The sequence below is a fragment of the Mustela nigripes genome, chromosome 4, assembly GCF_022355385.1.
Source record: "Mustela nigripes isolate SB6536 chromosome 4, MUSNIG.SB6536, whole genome shotgun sequence".
Lineage (NCBI taxonomy): Eukaryota > Metazoa > Chordata > Mammalia > Carnivora > Mustelidae > Mustela > Mustela nigripes.
The window spans coordinates 101918033-101939527 of NC_081560.1; the positions used below are offsets into that span (position 1 = coordinate 101918033).

Below are 21495 nucleotides of genomic sequence, written 5' to 3' on the forward strand. Positions count from 1 at the left end.
GTGTGAAAATCTCCCTAAAACTTTCAGTACCTGGTCTCTATGGGGGTCTGTGAGTGAGCCATAAGGAAAACATCCAATCACACTTTCTGTTGGGTCCCAAAAATCACAGGCTCCAACCAATAGCATTTCTTCTCCAGCCTGCATACCATCATCCTGTAATACCTGGGACTCGTCCATGATTGTGTCCATCCATCCTTCATGCACTCATACATTCATCTATTCATTCAACAGATACTTATTGAGCTCCAACTGTCTGTCATGCTGGGGAATATGCAGGAGCCACAGTTGGGCAAAACCAAGATGGTCCTTTTTGAACTAAAGCTTACAAGCAATTGAGGATACAGACTTGAAACACCAAGTAGAGAAATAAAGGTACTATTACAATTTGTGTTAGGGGATAGGAAGGAAAAGATCAGGGTGCTCTGATGGGGAAATTCAAGGAGGGAGACCAGCAGGGGTTCAGGGAAGTACCCTCATCAAGGGCAGAGATGAGGGTGGATGTGTGGAGGGCAAAGAGAGAGGTCCTGATGCGGTGTCCAGGGCTCAAGCTCAGGGAGAGCCTCCTGCCTGGTAGCACTGAGAGGAGCTTGTGGGGAGACGATGTACTTTTTCTTTCCTGCTATTTCTCTACTCAATACAGTGCAACAGTCAATATCCTTCCTACAGCCGGTGTCCAGAGAGGAACACAGCATTCCTGAAGAGGACAGATCTCTGAAGACCCAACTGACTTCCTCCTCTCTGGCTCTAGACCTTATGTTTCGGTGCAGACTAAGACAGAGATAAGAATTTACTTTGATCATCCGTGGTGCCCTGGTGGTTTCCTCTTCACCAAAATGTAACCACTTGAGCTGGATAGATCTGAGGCTGTGGGGAAACCGTATTTGAGAATCCAAATCGACCACAGTGATGGGAGGAATAAAGAGAACTCAGGGGCTCCTCTACAGAAAGCAGCTAGGTCATGGTTATCCTTTTTGCAACTAGGATATCCTGAGGTTCACATCCTGTATCTGAATGGACTGGGAGAACAGGCTAGAATGATGGCAGGGCTTGTAGCTGAAGGACCCAGCTCTCAAGGCCCTTTGTGCCGTGTACCAATGGCATCACCTGCAAAGTTGAGGGGGACGGGGCGGTGGAGTCCTAATAACTAGGACCTCCTAGTGGAGGATTAAATGAGATAGCTGGTCAATGTGCTCGTGACCTGCCATGCTGATTGCACATTTTGTCTGTCTCTTATTTGGTAAAGATGATTGGGCAAAGCAACACTCACGACCTCTGCTTCATTAATAACAAGAACTCTTTGTATCCCTCGGGAAAACCACTTGGTTGCAAAATTTGCCAGTCTTAATATTCACAGTGTGTGCTCACATCCCTGCTTAGGTTACTAAGATGATTGCATAATATGTCTTTTAGAGTAATTGCCTTCTTTCTGCAAAAAAAGGTGTAATATTTTCCTAGCTCCCTGGGTCTTCAGTACAGATATAACAAGTCTCACATCCAGAAAGAGATTTGCCTCATTATAGCAATTCTCTAAGGAGAGGTATTTACTTGAATCTATCCACTCTGATCACCAGAATATTCATTTGAACAGTTACAATCAGATATCCACGTAACTAATACCTAGAAGGGGGATGTTCATTCATGCATTAATCATGTAATGATTGTGTAAGATTTCCTCCTCTTCAGACAACAATGCTAAACTGTGGGGACATAATGGCAAGTAAGATATGGTCTATGTTTCCAGAAAGTTTCTAACAGATTTGGGGATTTATTCAAGGAAACAGACAATGTCCCTAGATTATAGTAAGTATAAGAATGGGTTAAATATCAAGAAAGCCCAGGGCCACAAATGAGAAAAGGATGGGCTGAGTAGGGGGGAAGAGTCAGAAAAGACTGAACTAGGATGGAGATCCATGTGGTTGTACAGGTTTAAACACGACACATTTGGGAGGGAGACAAACCACAAGAGACTCTTAATGTCACAAAACAAACTGAGGGTGGCCAGGGAGAGGGGTGTAGGAAGAGGGTGGTGGGGTTATGGACATTGGGGAGTGTATGTACTATGGTGAGTGCTGTGAAGTGTGTAAACCTGGTGATTCACAGACCTGTACCCCTGGGGTTAATAATACATTATATGTTTATAAAAATTTTTTTTAATTTTCAAAAAAAAATAAAAGGAAAAAAATAAATATTTGAATTGCATGAAAACACTAAAAAAAAAAAAACAAAGCAAAACATAAAAAAAAAAAAAACCAAACAGGACACATTTTAAGAGACTGTCAATTGCTCCTAATAAATAGCCCATTCTCTTGCATTGACAATACTTCATAACAAATAACACACCAGAAAACAGAATAGTCGATATTCTTGTCTGGCCCATCTGTGCTGAGGTCAGTTCCTTCCCCAAGGTCATTTATGGCCAATTTTTAGAAAAGCTACTGGTCTTTGCATGGAAATCCAAATGTACTGCAGGGGTCAGATGCAGAAAAACAGAATCAGTCCAGACAGTTCATGCAGAAGGGGATTTAATGCAGAGAATAAGGTTTTGGAGACATGGACGCTAGGCCGGGCCTCTGTGAACAGCCTGAGAATAACAGAAAAACTCCAAGGTGCAGCTCCTGACTCGCTCACAAAGACCTCATGGGAACTTGCTAAGTTCAAGGATCTCACAGAGCAGCTGCAGCCCATGAGCTGAGAATTCAAGGCAAAGAGTAGCACAAGGAACACAGCAGGGGGCTGCAGCCCTACTACACCGCTACCAGCCCAGGGCCCAATGAGTACCTGCCACCTTGAAGACAGGGAGCAGGCATAAGGCATCGTGGTGGAAAGCTGAATTTCTCAGCCACCGGCTAACCAGTAGGGGGATCCCCAGAGCTCAGGTCCTCCTTCCCCACTTGAATAAGTGCACCTGACGAGGGGACTGGCGTGCATCTGAAGACAGCTGCACAAAAGTCAGAGACATTAAAGGTGCTGGGACCAGATTCTGCACTAGAAGGCAGCATTAGAGAAGAGAAGAGGCCTGAAATGGATGGTGGGGGCTCAGCCAGGCCCTTTGCCACCCTGAGGACTGGCAGCCCCTAGACCCTATGTCCCAAAGTTTTTTTTCCATATTCTTTGTCATGGTGGAAGTCTTTTTTGGGAGCAATGTTTGTGTGGTTACAGGGAAATTTACAGCCCTTTGAGGAAGGAAGGCTAGGCTACCTTAGTAGGTATGTGATTTTACGCATCTTATTTAATCCCTCTGTGTCTTTCCTTCCTCGCTACAGCCTGGGTATATTATCAATACCTGCCCCAAAAGTCTGTTGTGAAGACTGAATGAATAATACAGGGAGTGGTCTTAGATCACTGTCAGACATCACCAGTAAGGAGATACTTCTGTTTATAGTCTGGGCTAACAATAGGGCTCTCTATGGCAAAGCTCTATGATGCACATGTAAAACCATAATAATAACCTGAAACATTAGCTTATTTAGGCCAGTGCTGTTTAAAGTTTTGTCATTACTTGGGACGCCTGGGTGGCTCAGTTGGTTAAGCAGCTGCCTTCGGCTCAGGTCATGATCCCAGCGTCCTGGGATCGAGTCCCACATCCGGCACCTTACTCTGCGGGGAGCCTGCTTCTCCCTCTGACTCTGCCTTCCACTCTGTCTGCCTATGCTCGCTCTTGCTCGCTCTCTCTCTGACAAAAAAAAAAAAAAAGTTTTGTCATTACTCATTTTGTACAGAACACATAGAGATGTATTAAGTTTTTCAAAAGGAGATTATATTTGCTGAATGATATTTATATATTCCGGCGTGTAGACTCCTACTCCTTGTTCCAGTCTATAATAGAGAAAAGATCTTTACAGGTTGTTAAAAATTTGTATTAGAAAGTTCTAGTGAAGTTTACCGAAACAGCACACCTGGGAAAAATGAAATGTACTTCTCTTGCTTTGTCTTCCAAATGAAAGCATAGGAGCTATGCTTCCTATGCCCTAATCTGTAATAGAAAAGACTATTGCTGTTGAGAGCAGCATGGACAAGTAAGCACAGAATCAGATAGAAAGGACAACTGATCCACTACATCTAAGCCCAACAAAGAAAATGCAACCTGGCTTCCACTTCTCAGAGGAACTCGTGCCTTCTGATAATCGAATGGGGGCAGAAACACCCTTCATTGAGAACGTCTGATCTCTGATTAAAAGCACTCATGATAAGGACAATAAGAAAAATGTAATTTTTAGATTGATAGATCAATCTAATGGAAAGAAGAAAAAAAACAAAAAGAAAACACAGTAGATAAAGAATATGAAGAAATGATAAAAATAAATTTTAATGTAACAGTAAATACAATAACGGAAAAGTGCTATTCTGGCCAGTTAAAATCCAGAGACTCCTAGATCAGAATATAAAAGCATACACACATGCTACATTTAAAGAAAAGATGAAGTCTGAAAATAAAGTAAAAGATTAAGCAAATATGAAGCAGAAGGAAACTGAGAGACTAATCTTAAATAGTTTTTAAAAAAAGAATCCAAGGCAAAGAGTAGCACAAGGAACACAGACAGATCTGTAATAATAAACTAAGAAATGGAAGTAGAAGAAAGATATGAAACATTTACGTAGCAGGTAATTCACAGCAACATATACAAAGCATAGAATCTGCAGAAGTGAAGGTAGAGATAAATAAATTAAGATTAAAATTTATACATTTTTTACTAGCAATTTTTGACACACTGCATTCAAAAATAAGAAGAGACAAAAAATCAGAATATACCTAATTAAACTTTCTACATATTAAATACACAGGAGAGAGAGAGAAAAGTCCTTGGTTTGTAAGGCGCCCTGTGAACTGAAACTTTTGTATATCAGAATCGTGTCCTTGCTCTGCAAGGTTCTTGGAAAACTGCTACCATTGTTACCTCAGCTCCTATGGAACTGGGCAAAATGAGGATACAGCCTCAGGACAAAGTTTGGGAATTAAGGTAAGTTGCTATCCCACATCCAGAGACTAGAGCTCCCTGACAAGGTAGATCAAGGCATGAAGTCTCGATCAACAGGCATTAAATGTGCATTAAATGTCTCATCAGTTCATTTCAGTATTTCTAGAAGAAAGTCCTGTTTTCTCCTCTATTTTGGATAGGAAACCTGGAGCTCTGATGACGATACCTGGCTGGGGCCATACATTCTGGCCAGCTGCAGGACAGGATTCTAAACAAGGTCGCACTGTCACGGAAACCATGTGATCTTTCCCCATTCTGTGTCACTAGGAGAGAGAATCCTTCATTACACTGTATTGAGCTCATGAACCACTCCCTAAAGGAGGGCAGCTAAATGGGATTTCACCGATGATGATAATAATAACAGGGTTGCTCCTGTTACTGCCCCCGACTCCACTGCGTTCCTGGCTAAGGACAGCACTGGGATCAGTGGGAAGGCCACACATCCCCCTCCACATTCAAGGGTCTCACTCTCTCCCCAGTCATGTTTGCCTGGGGAGCTTGAAGGTCAGAGCTGAAAGCATCCCAAACCCGGCCTCCCAAGGGCATTTCGGTTTTCCTTGGATATGGAATGGCCCCCACTTGATACTGCACCAGGATGTGCTGAGATGTTCCTATGGGCAGCATGGGGTCTGACACCAGGCCAGGCAGCTCTGTGGCCTTGGGAGCCACTGCATTGGCTTCACTTCTGTGGCGAAATGACAGATTAAATTAAATCATCACCTCTAAAATGTTAGGTCTATGTCAGTGATCTGATCTTTGGCAAGGCACTGCGAATGTGACAGATACGTTACTAAGGACCTACAAATTATGAACTCTTAAGACTCCCAGATAATTTTGGATTTGAAAATTATTTCTGAAATGCTATGTTGCCGAAAGTGTTGGCGTTCTGCATTAAATAACTTCACAGTTATATATATGCAGCTACTATGAGGAGAACAAACTGTCAAGTTAAGATTCTAAGATGATGAGCTGTGTTTACTTTTGTCTTAGTCAAAATGTCACATTAACACCGGATCTGATTCATTTGCAGTTTCACGACCTTTGGAGCCGCTGAACACCCCTTCCTTCCTCCACCACCTTCTCTTGACTTCTGTGATGTGGTCTCCTAGTTTGATCCTAAGTCTCCATCCCTCCTCTACCTCCTTTGTGGGTGCGTCTGCTGCCCCTGTCTCTGACAGAGACTTTCTGGTGCTCCTTTCTACACAATCCACGGTGACTTCCATCAACTCTTGGGGGGCCCATGACCTGAAACCTCCACCCCCAGCCCGGATCTAGGGCTGAGCTCCAGATCCAGCCACTCCTTCACTTTGGATGAATGTCCTTGGGTGTCATACCTTCCCCCCATCACATGCTCCTCCTCCAACAGTTCCCTGGCCTGGGAATGAATGGCACTGCATGAAGGTACAGCTTTAAAGAGTTGCTTCAGAACCAGATCTGTGGTCAAAAATCTAACTGCCTAATGTGCTGAACAAGTAACATCCATAATGAATGACTGAAGGTAGGGACGGATGGGAGGGAGAGTGTGGAAAGACTGAAGGGTACAGATAGGCTACCCAAAGCAGCTAATGCTTAACTTTGGTGCACTAAAGCCAAGTAGAATTATGGGCTCGGGCTGCCAAATTGAGGGCTTTTGTGAAAGAAGCTAGAAATCTGGATTTCACTGTGAAATCTCTACACTTTACAATGTTGGTAACTAATCAAATTTAAAATAATATGGACTAAAAAATATGCTTGGGGGCTCTTATTTTACAAGCTCTGTTGTAGTCTGATGGCATCCAAACAATTTTACTCAAGAACTATTCTGAAGCAAATTAAATTTTACCTGAATCCAATTGATCTAGTAACCACGGCTTGCGTACAAATTTCAAAAATTACATTTCTCCATCTTTATAACAAAGAGTCTATTGTAAATAGGCCAGCCAAGCAGATTTCAAAACCTTTAAGAGAGCTAAAAATATTTCCCTGATAGCTAGTCAGTTAGATAAGATCCCCTTTATTTTTATCAGATAAACAGGTCGTAAAATTCTCATAAAATCCACTGGTTTCTGTGATACTTCATGATATTAAATTGGGCATTTTGTGTCCGAATGTGTAGTTTGGGTTTTTTTTTTAAGATTTTATTTATCTACTTGACAGAGACACAGCGAGAGAAGGAACACAATCAAGGGGAGTGGAAGCGAGAGATGCAGACTCCTCGCCGAGCAGAAAGCCTGATGCGGGGCTGGATCCCAGGATGCGGGGATCATACCCTGAGTCGAAGGCTGACACTTAACGCCTGAGTCACTCGGGCACCCCTGAAATGTGTAAACTGCTCCACACACAAACTGACAGCAGAAGGCCTGGCCTCCCCTGAGTTTGACAGCTGACTCTAGAGATCACCCTCCCCCCCTGCCCAGTAACCACAACTTCGCTTCGTAAATGCACCGATTTCCAGCACATCCGATTCTATCAGGAACAACAGATTAAATGCATGTTTCAGGTGAGTTCGAATTTGTGAGATCCGCTGACTTGTGCATTCTCCTCTCAGCTACCACTCTGCTCCTTAGCCTGCTGTGTGCCTGCTCTCACTGTACATCGAATCCAGTGACATCTTTTGAATACAAAGCAGTAAGAACATGGAAAGAGCAGGTGAGAAGAGGTGCCCCACTATGCTGGAAACGGTGAAATTCCCTCCACGGAGATGGGCGCACATCGCTCGTGTGTATGGTGTTGCTTTGGTCTTAGGAACATATGGACTTGACAAGAGGCTTGTAATACTAATTTATTCATAAGTAGAAGAGCTTCTACACTTGCCAATAGTAATGATGTTTGTGTCCAAGCATACCTGGCCCTCCTATCTTAGGATTTTCTTCCACTGAACGGAGGTAGCAAGAGACACCTCAGTACCTGGTCTGCAGTGTGTTAGAATCTGGTGTGTATGTGACACAGGTGACTGCAAGCTGTGTGAGTCTGTGACATATGAAAGCATACGTAAAAGGGCACTGTGAACCACACACTTGCTGAACAGCCAAACCACGGTGTCCAGACCCTTCTGTCTGCAGCACACTGCGGTCTGGTCCTGCTAAGTGCATCTGACTCACCGATGAGATACATGCCAATCCAGTCTCCAGCATCCACTTCCTCCTTGATGTCCCAGTGGATCACCAGGTCCTGTGAGTGCCCTATGGAGTAGTAGGAGCTGCTGACCATGAGCGTGGAGCGGCTGTCCGAGGTGACCAGGTCAGTGTCACTGGTGGAGCGGGGGATGGTGACGGTGCCATGGGGGCCGTTCCTGATGGCCATGCTGTGGAACTGGCCGGGGTTGTAGCTATGACGGAGTGGCTCCTTGCACCGGCGTCGATTCTGGGAGGTTCTGGATGGAGATGCCATGGCAGCCAGGCCTAAGAACCTGTTCTGGTACAGATTCTGTGGGGGCAAAGAGACAATGAGCGGGGGTGTGAGACCTAGTCCCGTCTTCACAGAGAGATGAACTGTGAGTTGAGTAACCCTCCGAGGAAGGTCGGAACTCTGGCTCGGGCTTCACACAGCGGAGGCAGGAACAAGGATGCAAGCTCACCAAGGGACTGGGCATTGCCACACTTGGCTGGGGTCTGTCTCTCCTCACTCCCTCTAGCCCGGGGGTCTCAGAAGGTCCAGATGGCTCAGGTGGGGTGACCGCCCCAGACAAACAGCCACCTCTTGAGAAATCCAGCACCAATTCACTGAGAACAAGCTTTATCCTTCTTTAGGGGAGATCACAGTTATTATCACTGAACATTTTAGTGATCCCACCAGGATTCGAGACCCTACACACAGCCCAGAATCAGAGGTGGTCCCTGCATTACAGCTCTTCCCATTACAACTCTCTGCCCTACAGAATGTCCCCAGTCATCTGGGATTTCTATCAAGGACCTCTGATACCTAGGGATCTCCCAACACCATAATTTTCAACAAAATCCAATCTCAGAGGACTAGGACTCCCTTGGAGCCAATGGTACTGTAGAAACCATTGGATCGGATGAGGAAAAGGCAAGCTTTGTACTGTACATAACACTGAGCACTTCATATGAGCTGAGTGGATACACAGTGATAATAGCTGGATTGTTCTGGATACAGATAGCTTTTAGAACATGGGGGAGGGGCGCCTGGGTGGCTCAGTTGGTTAAGTGACTGCCTTTGGCTCAGGTCATGATCCCAGGGTCTTGGGATGGAGCCCCACATTGGGCTCCCCATTCAGTGGGAGCCTGATTCTCCCTCTCCTCCCTGCTTATGCTCTCTCTCCCTGTTTTTGTTCTCTCTCTCTCAAATAAATAAAAAAAATTTTTTTAAAGTCTTAAAACATGGGGGAGAAACATAGCGAACTTACACAAGAGACCCTTTTTCGAAACAAGGAAGGGTGACTCTGACTTCATCAAAGTATATTAAAATAGGGATTTAAATGTATCATTTTGGCCATAAAACCTGGCTATAAAATCACATGCTGGTCTACAAATAGGAACACTTTCATTTTTTTTTTTTTAAGATTTAATTTATTTATTTGACAGACAGAGATCACAAGTAGGCAGAGAGGCAGGCAGAGTGAGAGGAGGAAGCACATTCCCTGCTGAGCAGAGAGCCTGATGCGGGGCTGGAACCCAGGAGCCTGGGATCATGACCTGAGCTGCAGGCAGAGGCTTTAACCCACTGAGCCTCTCAGGTGCCCCAGGAACACTTCCATTTTCAAGAAGAGAAGATTAAGGGGGTGCCTGGGTGGCTCGGTCAGTCAAGCATCAGACTCTTGATTTCAGCTCAGGTCATGACCTCAGGGTGGTGAGATCAAGCCCTGAGTCAGGCTCCACACCCAATATGGAGCCTGCTTCAGGTTCTGTCTCTCCCTCTCCCTCTCCCACTCCCTGCTCTTGCTCACTTGCTCTTAAACAAAACAAAACAAACAAACAAACAAACAAAAAACCAAAAAAAAAAACCCCTCCCAAAAGACAGCAGAAGAGAAGATTAAGGCCTAAAAACGGGTTGAGTCATGCAGTTTTGATCCCAGGAGAATTACTTATTGCACACATCCATCAAACCAAGTTTCTGTTTACAGGTCACGAGGCCCAGGCCTCAGCGGCCATCCCCTCTGCTCTTGAGATTACATAAGTCTGTTCAGCAGTCACTTAGGCCTGTACCTTTCCCATCCTCAAGACCAGGGCCCTTGTAAAAAGTCCATGAACCTAATGAAGCACACTGCTGGCATTCTCCATCTCAGGCCTTAATGGCCATGTGGCAGGCCTATCCGTTGCTTCTTTGAGTCTCTCGTTAGGAATTCCTCAGGCCCCCCTGGCGGTAACCATGGCATTACTATAGGCAGAAAAGCCCAGACTTCAGAAAGCCTCTCATCACACTACTGACACCATATGGTCTTTTTTTTTGGGGGGGGGGGGTTGTTTTTTCTTTTTAAGAATGCTTGTCATTGCAACAGTATGAAAATGGACAGACCAGTGTCACCTGGAAACCAGTCCTCCTCTCAGGAAGACAGGCAAAGCCCAGGAGCATGGGCCATCCACGCACTCAGCAGGCCCCCTGGCTCTTCTGGGCAGTTCAGAGAGGACATTGCTAGCCTGCCCATGCTCCAGTGGGCTTTGCCCAGAGACCTCCAAAAAAGAAAGGCTGTGGCTAGAGCATGACATTTCTGCAGCTCATATATACCTTATGTGGACAAATAACATCTTATAGTATTATTACGAAGAATAAAAACAACTTGCAAGTAAGTAGTCAAGTTGATGATTACAGGTTAAACCAAAGCTGGTGCAGCACCTACCGAATTCCAACATGCGTATCCCCAGACATTTCACTTGATCCTCCTGGTCCTCAGTTTCCTTATTTTAAATGGGTTGTTGTCAGAACTTACTGAGAGAACGCAAACCAAGCTCTTGGCATAACAGGCACTTAATAAATAAAAGTCTACTAAAACACTACTGGTATTGCTTTACTATGAAAGCCTCACCAAAACATATGTTCTGGGAAATCGGCCAGGCCCACTCACTAGCCGAGGGTCCCCTCACATCATCCCCAGAGACCTCACACTTAATTTCTCCTGCAACCAAACCCCAGATTTTTTCCCAAGTCACAGCCCCACAGTTACAAAACTGAAATGCCAAGCTTAAACGGTCTAGTGTATTTATAAATGTACCTTATATACCAATTTTTTGGAGGGGAATGCTCCCTTTATCTGTAAGGTATTTGAATAGGATGTTTTTGTATTAATGTTGAGGCTGAGGGAATTTTATCAATGTAGTATCAATGTAAAAATCACAAAAGATTATGGATTGCTTTTCTTTTGTTGAAGACATTTCTGCTGTGGTATTTTTATTAGACTTCCCTGGAAACTAGGCAACTCCCCTGAAACTCAAATTATACCAGTGCTCACTGTCCAGGCGGTGGGAACAAAGGCATAGGAGGAAACATTAGCCAAGGAAGACATTTGTCAGTAATTGAGTGGATTGGAGGAATGGCATTTGCCCAGAATAAGAAGGGGAGTTTCAAAGCTGCTCCTTGAACACCGCCTTCCCTCGCCCTCCCCACCCCTGTCTTTGTCCACACCCTTTCCTTCTGTACTCGCAGGAATTGTATTTCTGCTTTAAGATTCTGCCCCAGCACCAACTCTGATATAACCTCCCCTTGTACCCTCTTTCGATTCCCTAAAATGTGGGCCTCGGCTCTGCGATCCCACAGGAATCCCCTTCCCCTGAAGAGAGTCCTACTGAATTATTGCTAGCTGACCAGTTCGCTCACATCCCTAAGCAGTGAAGACTTCAAGCCAGCGTTCCATGCTCTTTATTGCCTGTGGAACTGGCATGACTCCTGGCACAAAAAAGGCCCTTGAAACGTCAGTTGATATGATTTATTTTATTCAATGTCCCTTCTTTTTGCAGAAGGGTTTAAGTGTGCTATTACAAATAGATAAAATATTGAAAGATGTAAGTTAGTAGACAGTGCAGAGAAAGAAGAGACAAAAAGTTACGTTCAAAGGCTCACATAAAACTATATGCCATCACGTCCCTAAACAGGTGTTCTTGCTAAAGACCCACGACAGCTGCCTCTCAACGCACGGCCGGTGGATAGTTGATTCCCAACATGTGTTCCTTTGTGGCTCCATTTTCCCTGGCCATTCACGTGTTCCAAGCTCACACTACAGACTCATCCAGCTGGAAGAAACAATTTAATCATTCTCTGTTCACATCTGAACTGTGAAGAGAGAGGGAGAGAGAGGATCTGTCCTGTTTACAAATAGCCCTAGATAAAAGACCACTCTCTTCCCAGAAAGGGATTTCACTGTTTACAACCTCGCAATTCTTCCTGATCTCTAAAGCCAATCTCGTGGCACAGAGACCTGCCTTCTCCCTCTTCCCTACAAAGAGCAAGAGTGGCTTTCCTGTTATCTATGAGAAGGACAGCAACAAGTATCACTAGATTGTTTCCAGCTTTTTCTCCATTCCACTAAGTAATTCGAGTGTCTTTTATTTTCCCTTTCCTTGGGGATGGGTAATTGACATGGATAAGAAACCCAAAAAATTCTAGTAACAGTTTCAGCGACACCGTAATTTTCCAATTATTGGTTGTAATCTAATTATGGCTATTTTATGGGCTAGTTTTCAGGAACGACTCCAATGAGTGAGTCACTAAAGACAATCTGATCACATTGTGACCTACTTCATAGGGAGTAAGATTCCATTTGCTGGCTTGTCTCCTGTTTGCTGCTGAGGATTCAACAACGATGTTTTGTTTACTAATTTTGCTTTCCAACTTAAGTAACTCAAATTGTTAAGAATATTTTTAGTCAAGTGACATGTTCCTGGATTTAAAAAAAAATCTTGGAACAGGTCTCACATGTTTAATATTTTAAGTTATTCTTAAGCATTATAGTACATAGCAAGACCAAAACACGTAAGGAGATGGAATCCTAAAAGAAAAAACTGCCACTTCTAAGAAAGGGGTATGTTGTGGATTTTTTTTTCCAGAACACAGGAAAACAAAGATTCTGCTGTGTCAGTTTCTAACTGACAAAGTCATTAATAGCTTTTCTGTTTTGAAATATATAAAGCTGTGAATGCCAGCTCAGAAATGAAAAGAAAGTGGACAAAAGCCACATCTATAACAGAGAAAATGATTCTTAAAAAAAATTGCCTCTACACTGTGAAATCAAAACAGTGAGTGAAAAACAGAAGCCCTGAAGGAAACCTCACTAAAGTGTACAAGATGAGGTTAAAGAAATGGGCATTAGGTAGCTGGGCAAAGAGCAAAATAGTTTTTGAGTTCAGGAACAGATTTTATTTTGAGCAAGTAGATGCCTGAAGCTTTTTTTTATCTTACACTCAGCTTGGGTTATGCCATCAGGGCGGTAATGGAACTTAAAACAAAATTATATGTAACTCTTCTCTTTCTACGATGGATCTGAGAAAATTTACAACAAAAGAAATGTACAAGGAACTGGGGAGATAAAGACTAGACAGAAAGCAGGAAGTAGCAGTATGAAAATAGCTAATAATTATAAACCTTCACTCTATGCAGGGGACTTAGGGCATCATCACATTAAAAACTGATCAAACATCACTACTCCCCTGTTGGTAAAAAACCCAGCTCAGAAGGGTGGTTAATAAACATTCATAAGGTCCTCTGGCAGCAGGAAATGGGGATTTGAGCCTGTTCTGTGTGACTGTGAGGGGGCACTTTCATCGCTCTTAAGCACTCTCCCCAAATTGTAACATGGGCAGACAGACTTGAAGAAATTGATTCAGATGGAGTATTTGATCCTCTTGACAGCCAAGAAGACATAAGTAAAGCATAGTTCTAGGGTGCGTGGGCGGTTCAGACAGGTAAGTGTCTGTCTTTCCCTCAGGTCATGATCTCCAAGCCTGAGCCTGGCATCGGGCTCCCTGCTCAGCAGGAACTCTGTTTCTCCCTCAGATAAATAAATACAATTAAAAAAAAAAAAAAAAAAGGAACGCATAGCTCTCATGATCAGAATATTTGAATTTTTTCTCCTTCCACATTCTTAATAAAATGCTTCATTTAGACTTTCTCCAGAGAACAAACCATGATGCGGTGAACGTTCTTTAAAACACATTTTGTAAAAATTACCAATGGTGGCAGATTCTTGCACAGGTTTTTGACCAAAGTTGAGGTTAGAATATAATATAGTCTATCTGGGGCTGTGCATGGCTATGTTTTTCTGACCACATTCAAAAGCCCCCCTGGCTTTTTCTACCCTTACTGCCCCCAACCTCCTACTCCCAATCGAGTGCCTGTTCTCAACCTCACATCTCTCTCTCTCTGACTTTGAAGCAGATAAACGGGAGTTTGGGCACCTCTTCTATCTGCAACTTTCTTATTTCTTAGCAGTGCTGCTCTACTAAGAAGCAGGTGCCAAGATAGCACGGGCCTTGCCCGGCCCCCTTGGGCCTGTGTTTCCATGGTGAGAATGCAGTGGGTACTCAGTAGATGTTTTTTATGTATGTATTTATTTATTTATTTTACGATTTTATTTTTTATTTATTTATTTGACAGACAGAGATCACAAGTAGGCAGAGAGGCAGGTAGAGAGAGAGGAAGGGAAGCAGGCTCCCTGCTGAATAGAGAGCCCGACATGGAGCTCGATCCCAGGACCCTGGGATCATGACCTGGGCTGAAGGCAGAGGCTTAACCCACTGAGCCACCCAGGTGCCCCTCAGTAGATGTTTTGTTGGATTGGGGCGCACCTGCCTCTGGTCCCAGAGCCATGTCATGAGCTCTGGTGCTCATGACCCTTCTGGGAAAGAAATGGGAAGGAACCCTTCCCAATGCCTGTCTTGCCCAAAGCACAAGGCTTGTTGTCCAGAATCCTCCATTACCAGTTCCTGAATGACACTGATCAGAAGCGAGAGGAGGGAATGAGAGGAGATCCCACTCTGTGTCTCACTTCCTGAGATCCGATTCCTGCCTGTAGGTTTGCACATCGGCTTGGGAACAGCAGTGTCGGAGTGAGGTCATGGGACAGAGGTGGCCAAGACCCGCCAGATGGCCAAGCCCTTCTGCAGAGAAAAGTGTGAGGCGGCTGCAGTGTTACCATCTCTAGCCAACTCTTCAGCTCCTCACACCTGTCTCTGAAACTGTCTCAAAACTGTGTTTTTAGCCTTGAAGCCATGTGTTGAAAAAGCTGTTTTGTGCTGGCCATTGTGCAGAAGAATATCACAAAATTATATAAACTGAATTGTGTGGGTTCCTTTTCTTTGAAGAAGAAATAGAATCCCACACATTGCCGACAGGAAGGGAAGATTAGACAGAGGAAATTTTAATAAGCAAATCAAACCAAGTCAGGGATTATCCACATAGGAAGTCATGATTTAACAGACAAGGGACCTGTTAAAATGACAGTTAAATGAATTATTTTAGGAACACAGAAAGCCTCACCACTAACGAGAAAAATCCAACAATAGGTTTGAGAGGAACAACTCCCATCCCCACTTCTCTCTGGGGCCCCTGTGATGGCGGCAGAGAGAAGTCTTGGCTCCCTGCTTCTCCGATGCCATTCTTGCTCCTTGTGCCCAAGAGAGGTGAGCAGGAGGCCTGGCTATGCTTTGTGGGATATGCAACTCTTATCACTTTGGTCAAATACGGAATTTCTGGGTACAACTCTGAGGGTTGGGAGGGTTATGCTTAGACATGTTCAAGAATGAAGCTATGGAAGCCTGGGTAGTTACTATGACCAGACTAATGGAGCAGGGCAGGGGAGGGACGTGGGTGAGGGGAGAGAGGAAGACTGGAGGCAGCAGGGGCCTTCCTATGTTATTTAAGGGAAATTTCTGATCCCCAGCAACATCTCCTTCTGATTACTTAAAAAGAAAGTTCACTGAAAGTGGTATTCCTCTGTGTGTGTGTATGTGTGTGTGAGAGAGAGAGAGACAGGCAGACAGATGGACACACTGACAGAGACCAGGATAGAGAATGAATAGGAATGCACAGATGTCTTTCCCTTTTCAGTCTCAGACATGCCCTTTTCTTCCTCAGGATCGTCCCACCTTGATGCAAGCTGGGAAGGTCCCTTCTTTCTGTGTTGACACAAGCCGAAGTAAAGGATATGCTCTTACTTCCCAGAACCACAGTGATCCCTGGCTGGTCGCGGCGCCTAAGCCCCAGGGACCCTGTTGACCACTGAGGAGCCCCCTGCGGGATGGCAGGGGAGCAACGAGGCTGCAGAATGGGTCAGGCGTGAGCAATGCCCCTGACCACCGCAGCCGCACTCCTGGAGCTCCCCACGGCTGCTGTGCCAAGCGGGGTGACTGCGTCTCTTTCCCAGCCAGCACATGGCCACCTGCCTCATGACAGTCAAGTCCTCAACCCCGCCCTATAAAGCCGAGTCACTGGGACTCCCAGAGTCAGTGGTGGGAGGTCATGTCCAGCCTCTCCTGCTGCTCCAGAAGGGCAGTGGTCTGAAGTGAGCAGCAGAGCCACGACTGGAACCCCAGCCCGATGGCTTGGACTGTGCTGCCTCACTCAGGAGGGAGCATCAGTTTTGCAGAGAATGTAAGTCACGGTGTGATTTCCTCCTCTATTCCCAGTCCTGTTCAGATTTGCTAAGAGGCAACCTGGCCAGGCAATGAATACGCTTCTAAGGACAATTCAGCCGGACTGCAAATGAGGTGCTACGTCTGCATACACTGTGAAGTTAGCGTTCAAATACCTTATGATTCGTTGTGGAAGTTCAGGGTTTCTTTATAGATGCCCTCGTAAATTCTCCCACCCCCTGGGAGGTTGGGCTCAGCAGAGTTGGTGAGATTTTTAAGTAAACTGTTCTTTTTTGTTTGTTTTTGTTTTCTTCCTTCCTTTAGCCCATTCAACGAACAAATGTTTATTGAGTCATTAGTATGTACTAGACACTGTGCCAAGCATCAAGTACGCATAGAGAGATGAATTAAACAGTGGTCCTATTCTCAGAGAGTTTGCACAGGAGGCAAACATTTAAGCAGGCAACTCTGACACAACGCCAAGGCCCATGACAGGAGTGGCAGGCAAGGTCCTCATAGGAGAAAAAGGGATTCTGGAAATGCCCTCCCAGATGCGAGAACAGTGACACTGTATTTGGAAGGAGTAGTAGGGAGGTCACCCAACTAACTGATCAGGGTTAGAGGGAAAGCCAATCTCTGCAGAAGGAAGTCTCAGTATAAAGACAGAGCTTTATGAACAAGCATGGCGTGACAAGCATGGTACGACAAGCATGTTGTGACAAGCATGGTGGGGCTGTATATCTGGAAGAGGTCCTCCCAGCTGCCTGCCAGAGTGTTAGGAGGGACAGCGAGAAGTGCTAGAGAGGGTCTCCCTTGACACACCAAGACACAGGACCTCCACACAGGACCTCCCTGCCTTAAAGGATGGGAGGGCCACAGAAGATTTCTGATCTGGAAAAGGATATAATCTGTTCGCCTTAGAAACATCACCTTGTAGCAGTGACAGAGGGGCAAGGTGCAAGGACCCCACTGTGTCTGGGGAAGTCCAAAGTACAGCAATCCTGAAAACCAAGTGTGCCTGTAGGGAGAGCCTTCATCAGATGATCCCTTAGTGCCACCTGGGAGCCAGGCACTAAGTCTTGTTGTGGGAGGATGAAAGGTAAAAGAACAAGAAATGGCCTGCTTCCTGGAGGGGGGTATGTAAAAGAAGGAACAATCGAAAGACACAGTAATAGAGGTCACCGACAGCACCACATGTGGTCTGTTTCTACTGAGATCTCGTGGCCATGGCATTCACCCAGAAGGAGGGCAGTGCCATGTACCACGCCATGCATTCTAAGGCGAGTAGTACTTGTGTCTAATTTTATTGTTGGGGACACTGCCCCAGGATACTTTCCTCCTCAGAACTAATCAAAGAGAAGTAAATTTCAGGACTTTGGCATCCACTGTCAAAGCTTAGACAACACTTCCATCGATACAAACTGAACTAGACTGACCTTCTGGAACATACTGTATTTATAATCTTATTTTGCCCGAATACAGTACAAAAGCTATACTTCACTGTTATATAGCAAAGTAATGTCACCAGTGGCATAGCAGAGCTAGCTAACATATCAGTTAAACACACGTGAGCAAGGAGAACATGACTGACACCACACCAGAGGTGAGGTATATGCTATGAGCTGGATACTATCTAGTGACGAGAAGATACATAAAGTAATCATTTCAATGTAGGGTGAAATCAAACGAGGGTAGAGTTATTCACAAGACAGGAAGATAATTACTCATTTTGTCAGATAGGGAAGGAAATAGGACTTAGGGAGAAATGGAGAAAGTATATTTAGGCAGAAGGACAATAGGCAAAGTCATGATGAGTGTTACAAACACCGCCCACACATATCCAGGGGACTGGAAGACCAGTCCCCCCCCCCCAAAACATGGGGGGACTGGCGAGGTTGGAGCTTAATCAAGACCAAGATCAAGACCAAGGCCATGTTTCAAGGGGAGAGTTGTTTCTTTTGGGGACTCTGAGCTTTTTTGAAGACAGGGAAAGACGTAGTGGTGGGCTTGCCCACACTGTGCTCTCATGAATACTGTGATGTTGAACACCTTCCTCCAGGAACAACATGGCAGAAGTTTCTGCCAAGGCACTAGAGGAAGCGGTGGTAGGTCAGGTAGCTAGACAGACCCAGCTCTCCCCTCAGGAAGTTGGGGGGTGGCCAGCACTGTTCTTTCAGATCACCCAGCAGGACAGAGAAAGGCACCACCCAGGACCACAGTTCTACGAGAAAGGCCAGTCTTGAGGGACACGAGCCAGATGGCCCATTATCAGCACACAGGTGAACTGAACTAGCTACACAGTGCTCTGGTTATCAAACGGAGATAAGTTCCGTGTTAATACTTGAGACCATTTTTTGGAAGACAACTTATGGCAGGGACAAAGAGGAAAATAAACAGCATCTGGTCTCTGCCTCCTGTGTTATTCGAGTTTCTCTACCTCCCTTGAGAAGTGACATGGCCAGTTCATATCCCAGATGGGGTCACAGGTAATACATTCCTTCCCAAGGCCCCTCCCCTCCCTCCCATCACTGGGCCCACGCCTGTGGTATTTCCAGTCCAGGTACTCAAGTCCATGCTAGCTGTCACTCATTCTCTCGCCCACAGCAGGTTTGTGCCATCACAGCACCCAGGCTATTATATGAGGGCCATAGGGTAGACTTAAATTGGGAGATATCTGTTGGGAAAAGAAGGAAACGATTAAGAACTGGTGCTATTAAAAAAGAATTAGGCCTATCCCCAGTGATTTACGATAAAATGATTGGGAGATTGGAATGACAGGGAGAAAAATCAACCCACCAGCATCCCCATCAAACTTTTTCTCTTTTATAGGAGAAAAAAATAATTAATACCAGAGCAGGACAAAGCATTGCTTTTTAAGTGAACCACAACTAAATGAACTGAGTGTCTAAATCTGTGAAAATCTCTTGGAAGTTCCCACAGCCTCAAGATATCCCCATGGTCAAAACAGCAAATCAAGTGACTTACTAAGTGACATACTACTGTATTATCAATCACTTATTGAAATGACATAAGGAAGAATTCTATTTTGAAAACAAAACAAAAAAACCCAGGACATGTTATTTAGTTCTATTGGCATTGGGGAAGCCACCATGAAGATTATGGCTGAAGGAGCTCACAGTCAGGCTGTGGTCATTCAGACATCTGGGTTCCCTACTTGACTTCTCCCGTGTACGGATCACCCCAGTCCAAAGCCTTGCTTGTTTTTAAGAGAACTTTAAGAGAAAAGAAAACATTTAGCCATTACTTTTTCAAACATAACACATAGAGAGATCCTTGAATACCTTTCATAGATGGTCCCATTCCAACACCTGTTATACCAATGAATCTTTTGGATTTGTCAGAACTAGGGAGAAGTGGTAATCAGTTGAGGCTTCTTGGAACCTATTAATCACAGACAAAAGCTACCAGCAGACACAGTTTTCAGTTTTCTGGAGTAAAGGAAAAGAATGGCTTTCTCCTAATCTGTCTCTCATTTGGATGTCTGGGACCATCACCATAGCTTGTCTATGACATGCAAGATACAGCGGACACCATGGAATTTGAACTCCCAGTGCTTCTCCCAACAATTTCCAGCCACAGGGAATCTTTGCTCAATGCTATAGGTTTTCATTACATTCAATGAGAATACAATTGAATTTGATTCTCTGTAGCAATCACCAGAAAGCAAACTAGATTTTCATCTGGCTAAGGCATTTTTTACTCGTAAGCCGATGCCTACAAGTCGTGGGTCTCCATGATACAGTAATATATCCAAGAGCACGGACTGCCATTTCTAGGACTTAAAAGATAAGCTGCCTACCCAGACAAATAGAACTCAGAAGTCTCAATGATCTGGATTATTTTAGGGAAAAAATCTTTTTTTTTTTCCATTTGAGGCTTGAATTAATTATTCAGATAACATCTCTAATTTTCCCTTTTACCTTGTAGGTAGAAAGATTAAAGTTCTGTATCCCTCCAGGGGGTGACAGCTGTGGGAGGAGTCAAGGGATGTAGCAAGAGCAGACATAGCCCTCCCTTCCCGGGGTGGCAGCAAGAGAGACGGGGTCATCACAATGAGGTGAGCTCATCAGGCTTTTTCACAAGACCCCAAAAGACCGTGGGATTAAAAGGAAAATGAGAAAATGCAGTAATCTGGGTTTCTGGAAGGCTGTTTGAGATGAAACATGAGCTCCGAGGAAGCAAGAGCCACAGGTACATGCTAATGAATCTTAAGTACATGCCTTTCCAACACATTAGCTTTGTTCTTTGTGGAGGACAAGTCTTATCCTCTCTGTGACAATGTGCTCCATCTCAGAACCTCAATTATGACCCACATCAGAGGCCAGCATTTTACTCTTGCTTTATTAACATTACTCGGAGATAGCCTGGGCCACATTTCAGAATGGCTTTAAACTGCTAAGGGTGCACTTCCCAGACAACCTTCATGTATTTATTCATTTGGTCAACGAATGCATATGTTAAACACTGGAAAATGAACGAGAGTATGAGAGTATAAGCTGTGGGATCTGCCCTGGAAAACCAGAACACACTTGTGTGAACAATTAGCAGCTCCCAGGTAGTCTGTGGAGTCTTACCGACTCTACCGCCAAGGTAAGAGTTACCCGAAGAATCACAAGGGCAGGGTGAGAGCCGGGGGGATATTCCCAGCAGGGAAAATGGTGCATAATGATCAGAAAGTAAAAGAACTGAGACCCATATTTTAAGTCCTACTCAATTTAGCTTTGCAACTATCTTCTCCCATTTGGTACATTTCCTTTTCATTTTGTTGATGGTTTCCTTTGTGTGCCAAAGCTTTGTAGTTTGCCATAACCCAAGTTGTTTGTTTGCTTCTGTTTCCTTTGGCTTTCAAATCAGATTAAAAAAAAAAAATCACTAAGACAAAGGTCACATATATCCTGTAAGGAGTTAATATCCAAAATATATGAAGAACTCATGGAACTATGACCATAAAAGCCTAAATAACCTGATTTTAAAGTAGGCAGAGGATCTAAATAGACATT

General features: G+C 44.5%; 1 protein-coding gene across 4 annotated transcripts in view; it reads right to left on the reverse strand.

Moving 5' to 3' along the window:
* HECW1 (HECT, C2 and WW domain containing E3 ubiquitin protein ligase 1) overlaps positions 1-21495 on the reverse strand; it is a 455383-nt gene that overhangs the window by 240668 nt on the left and 193220 nt on the right. For all 4 annotated transcript variants that reach the window (XM_059397215.1, XM_059397212.1, XM_059397213.1 and 1 more), the window contains one exon: positions 8057-8381. In XM_059397215.1, coding sequence (XP_059253198.1) covers positions 8057-8381 — 325 coding nt within the window. The remainder of the gene's footprint in view (positions 1-8056; positions 8382-21495) is intronic.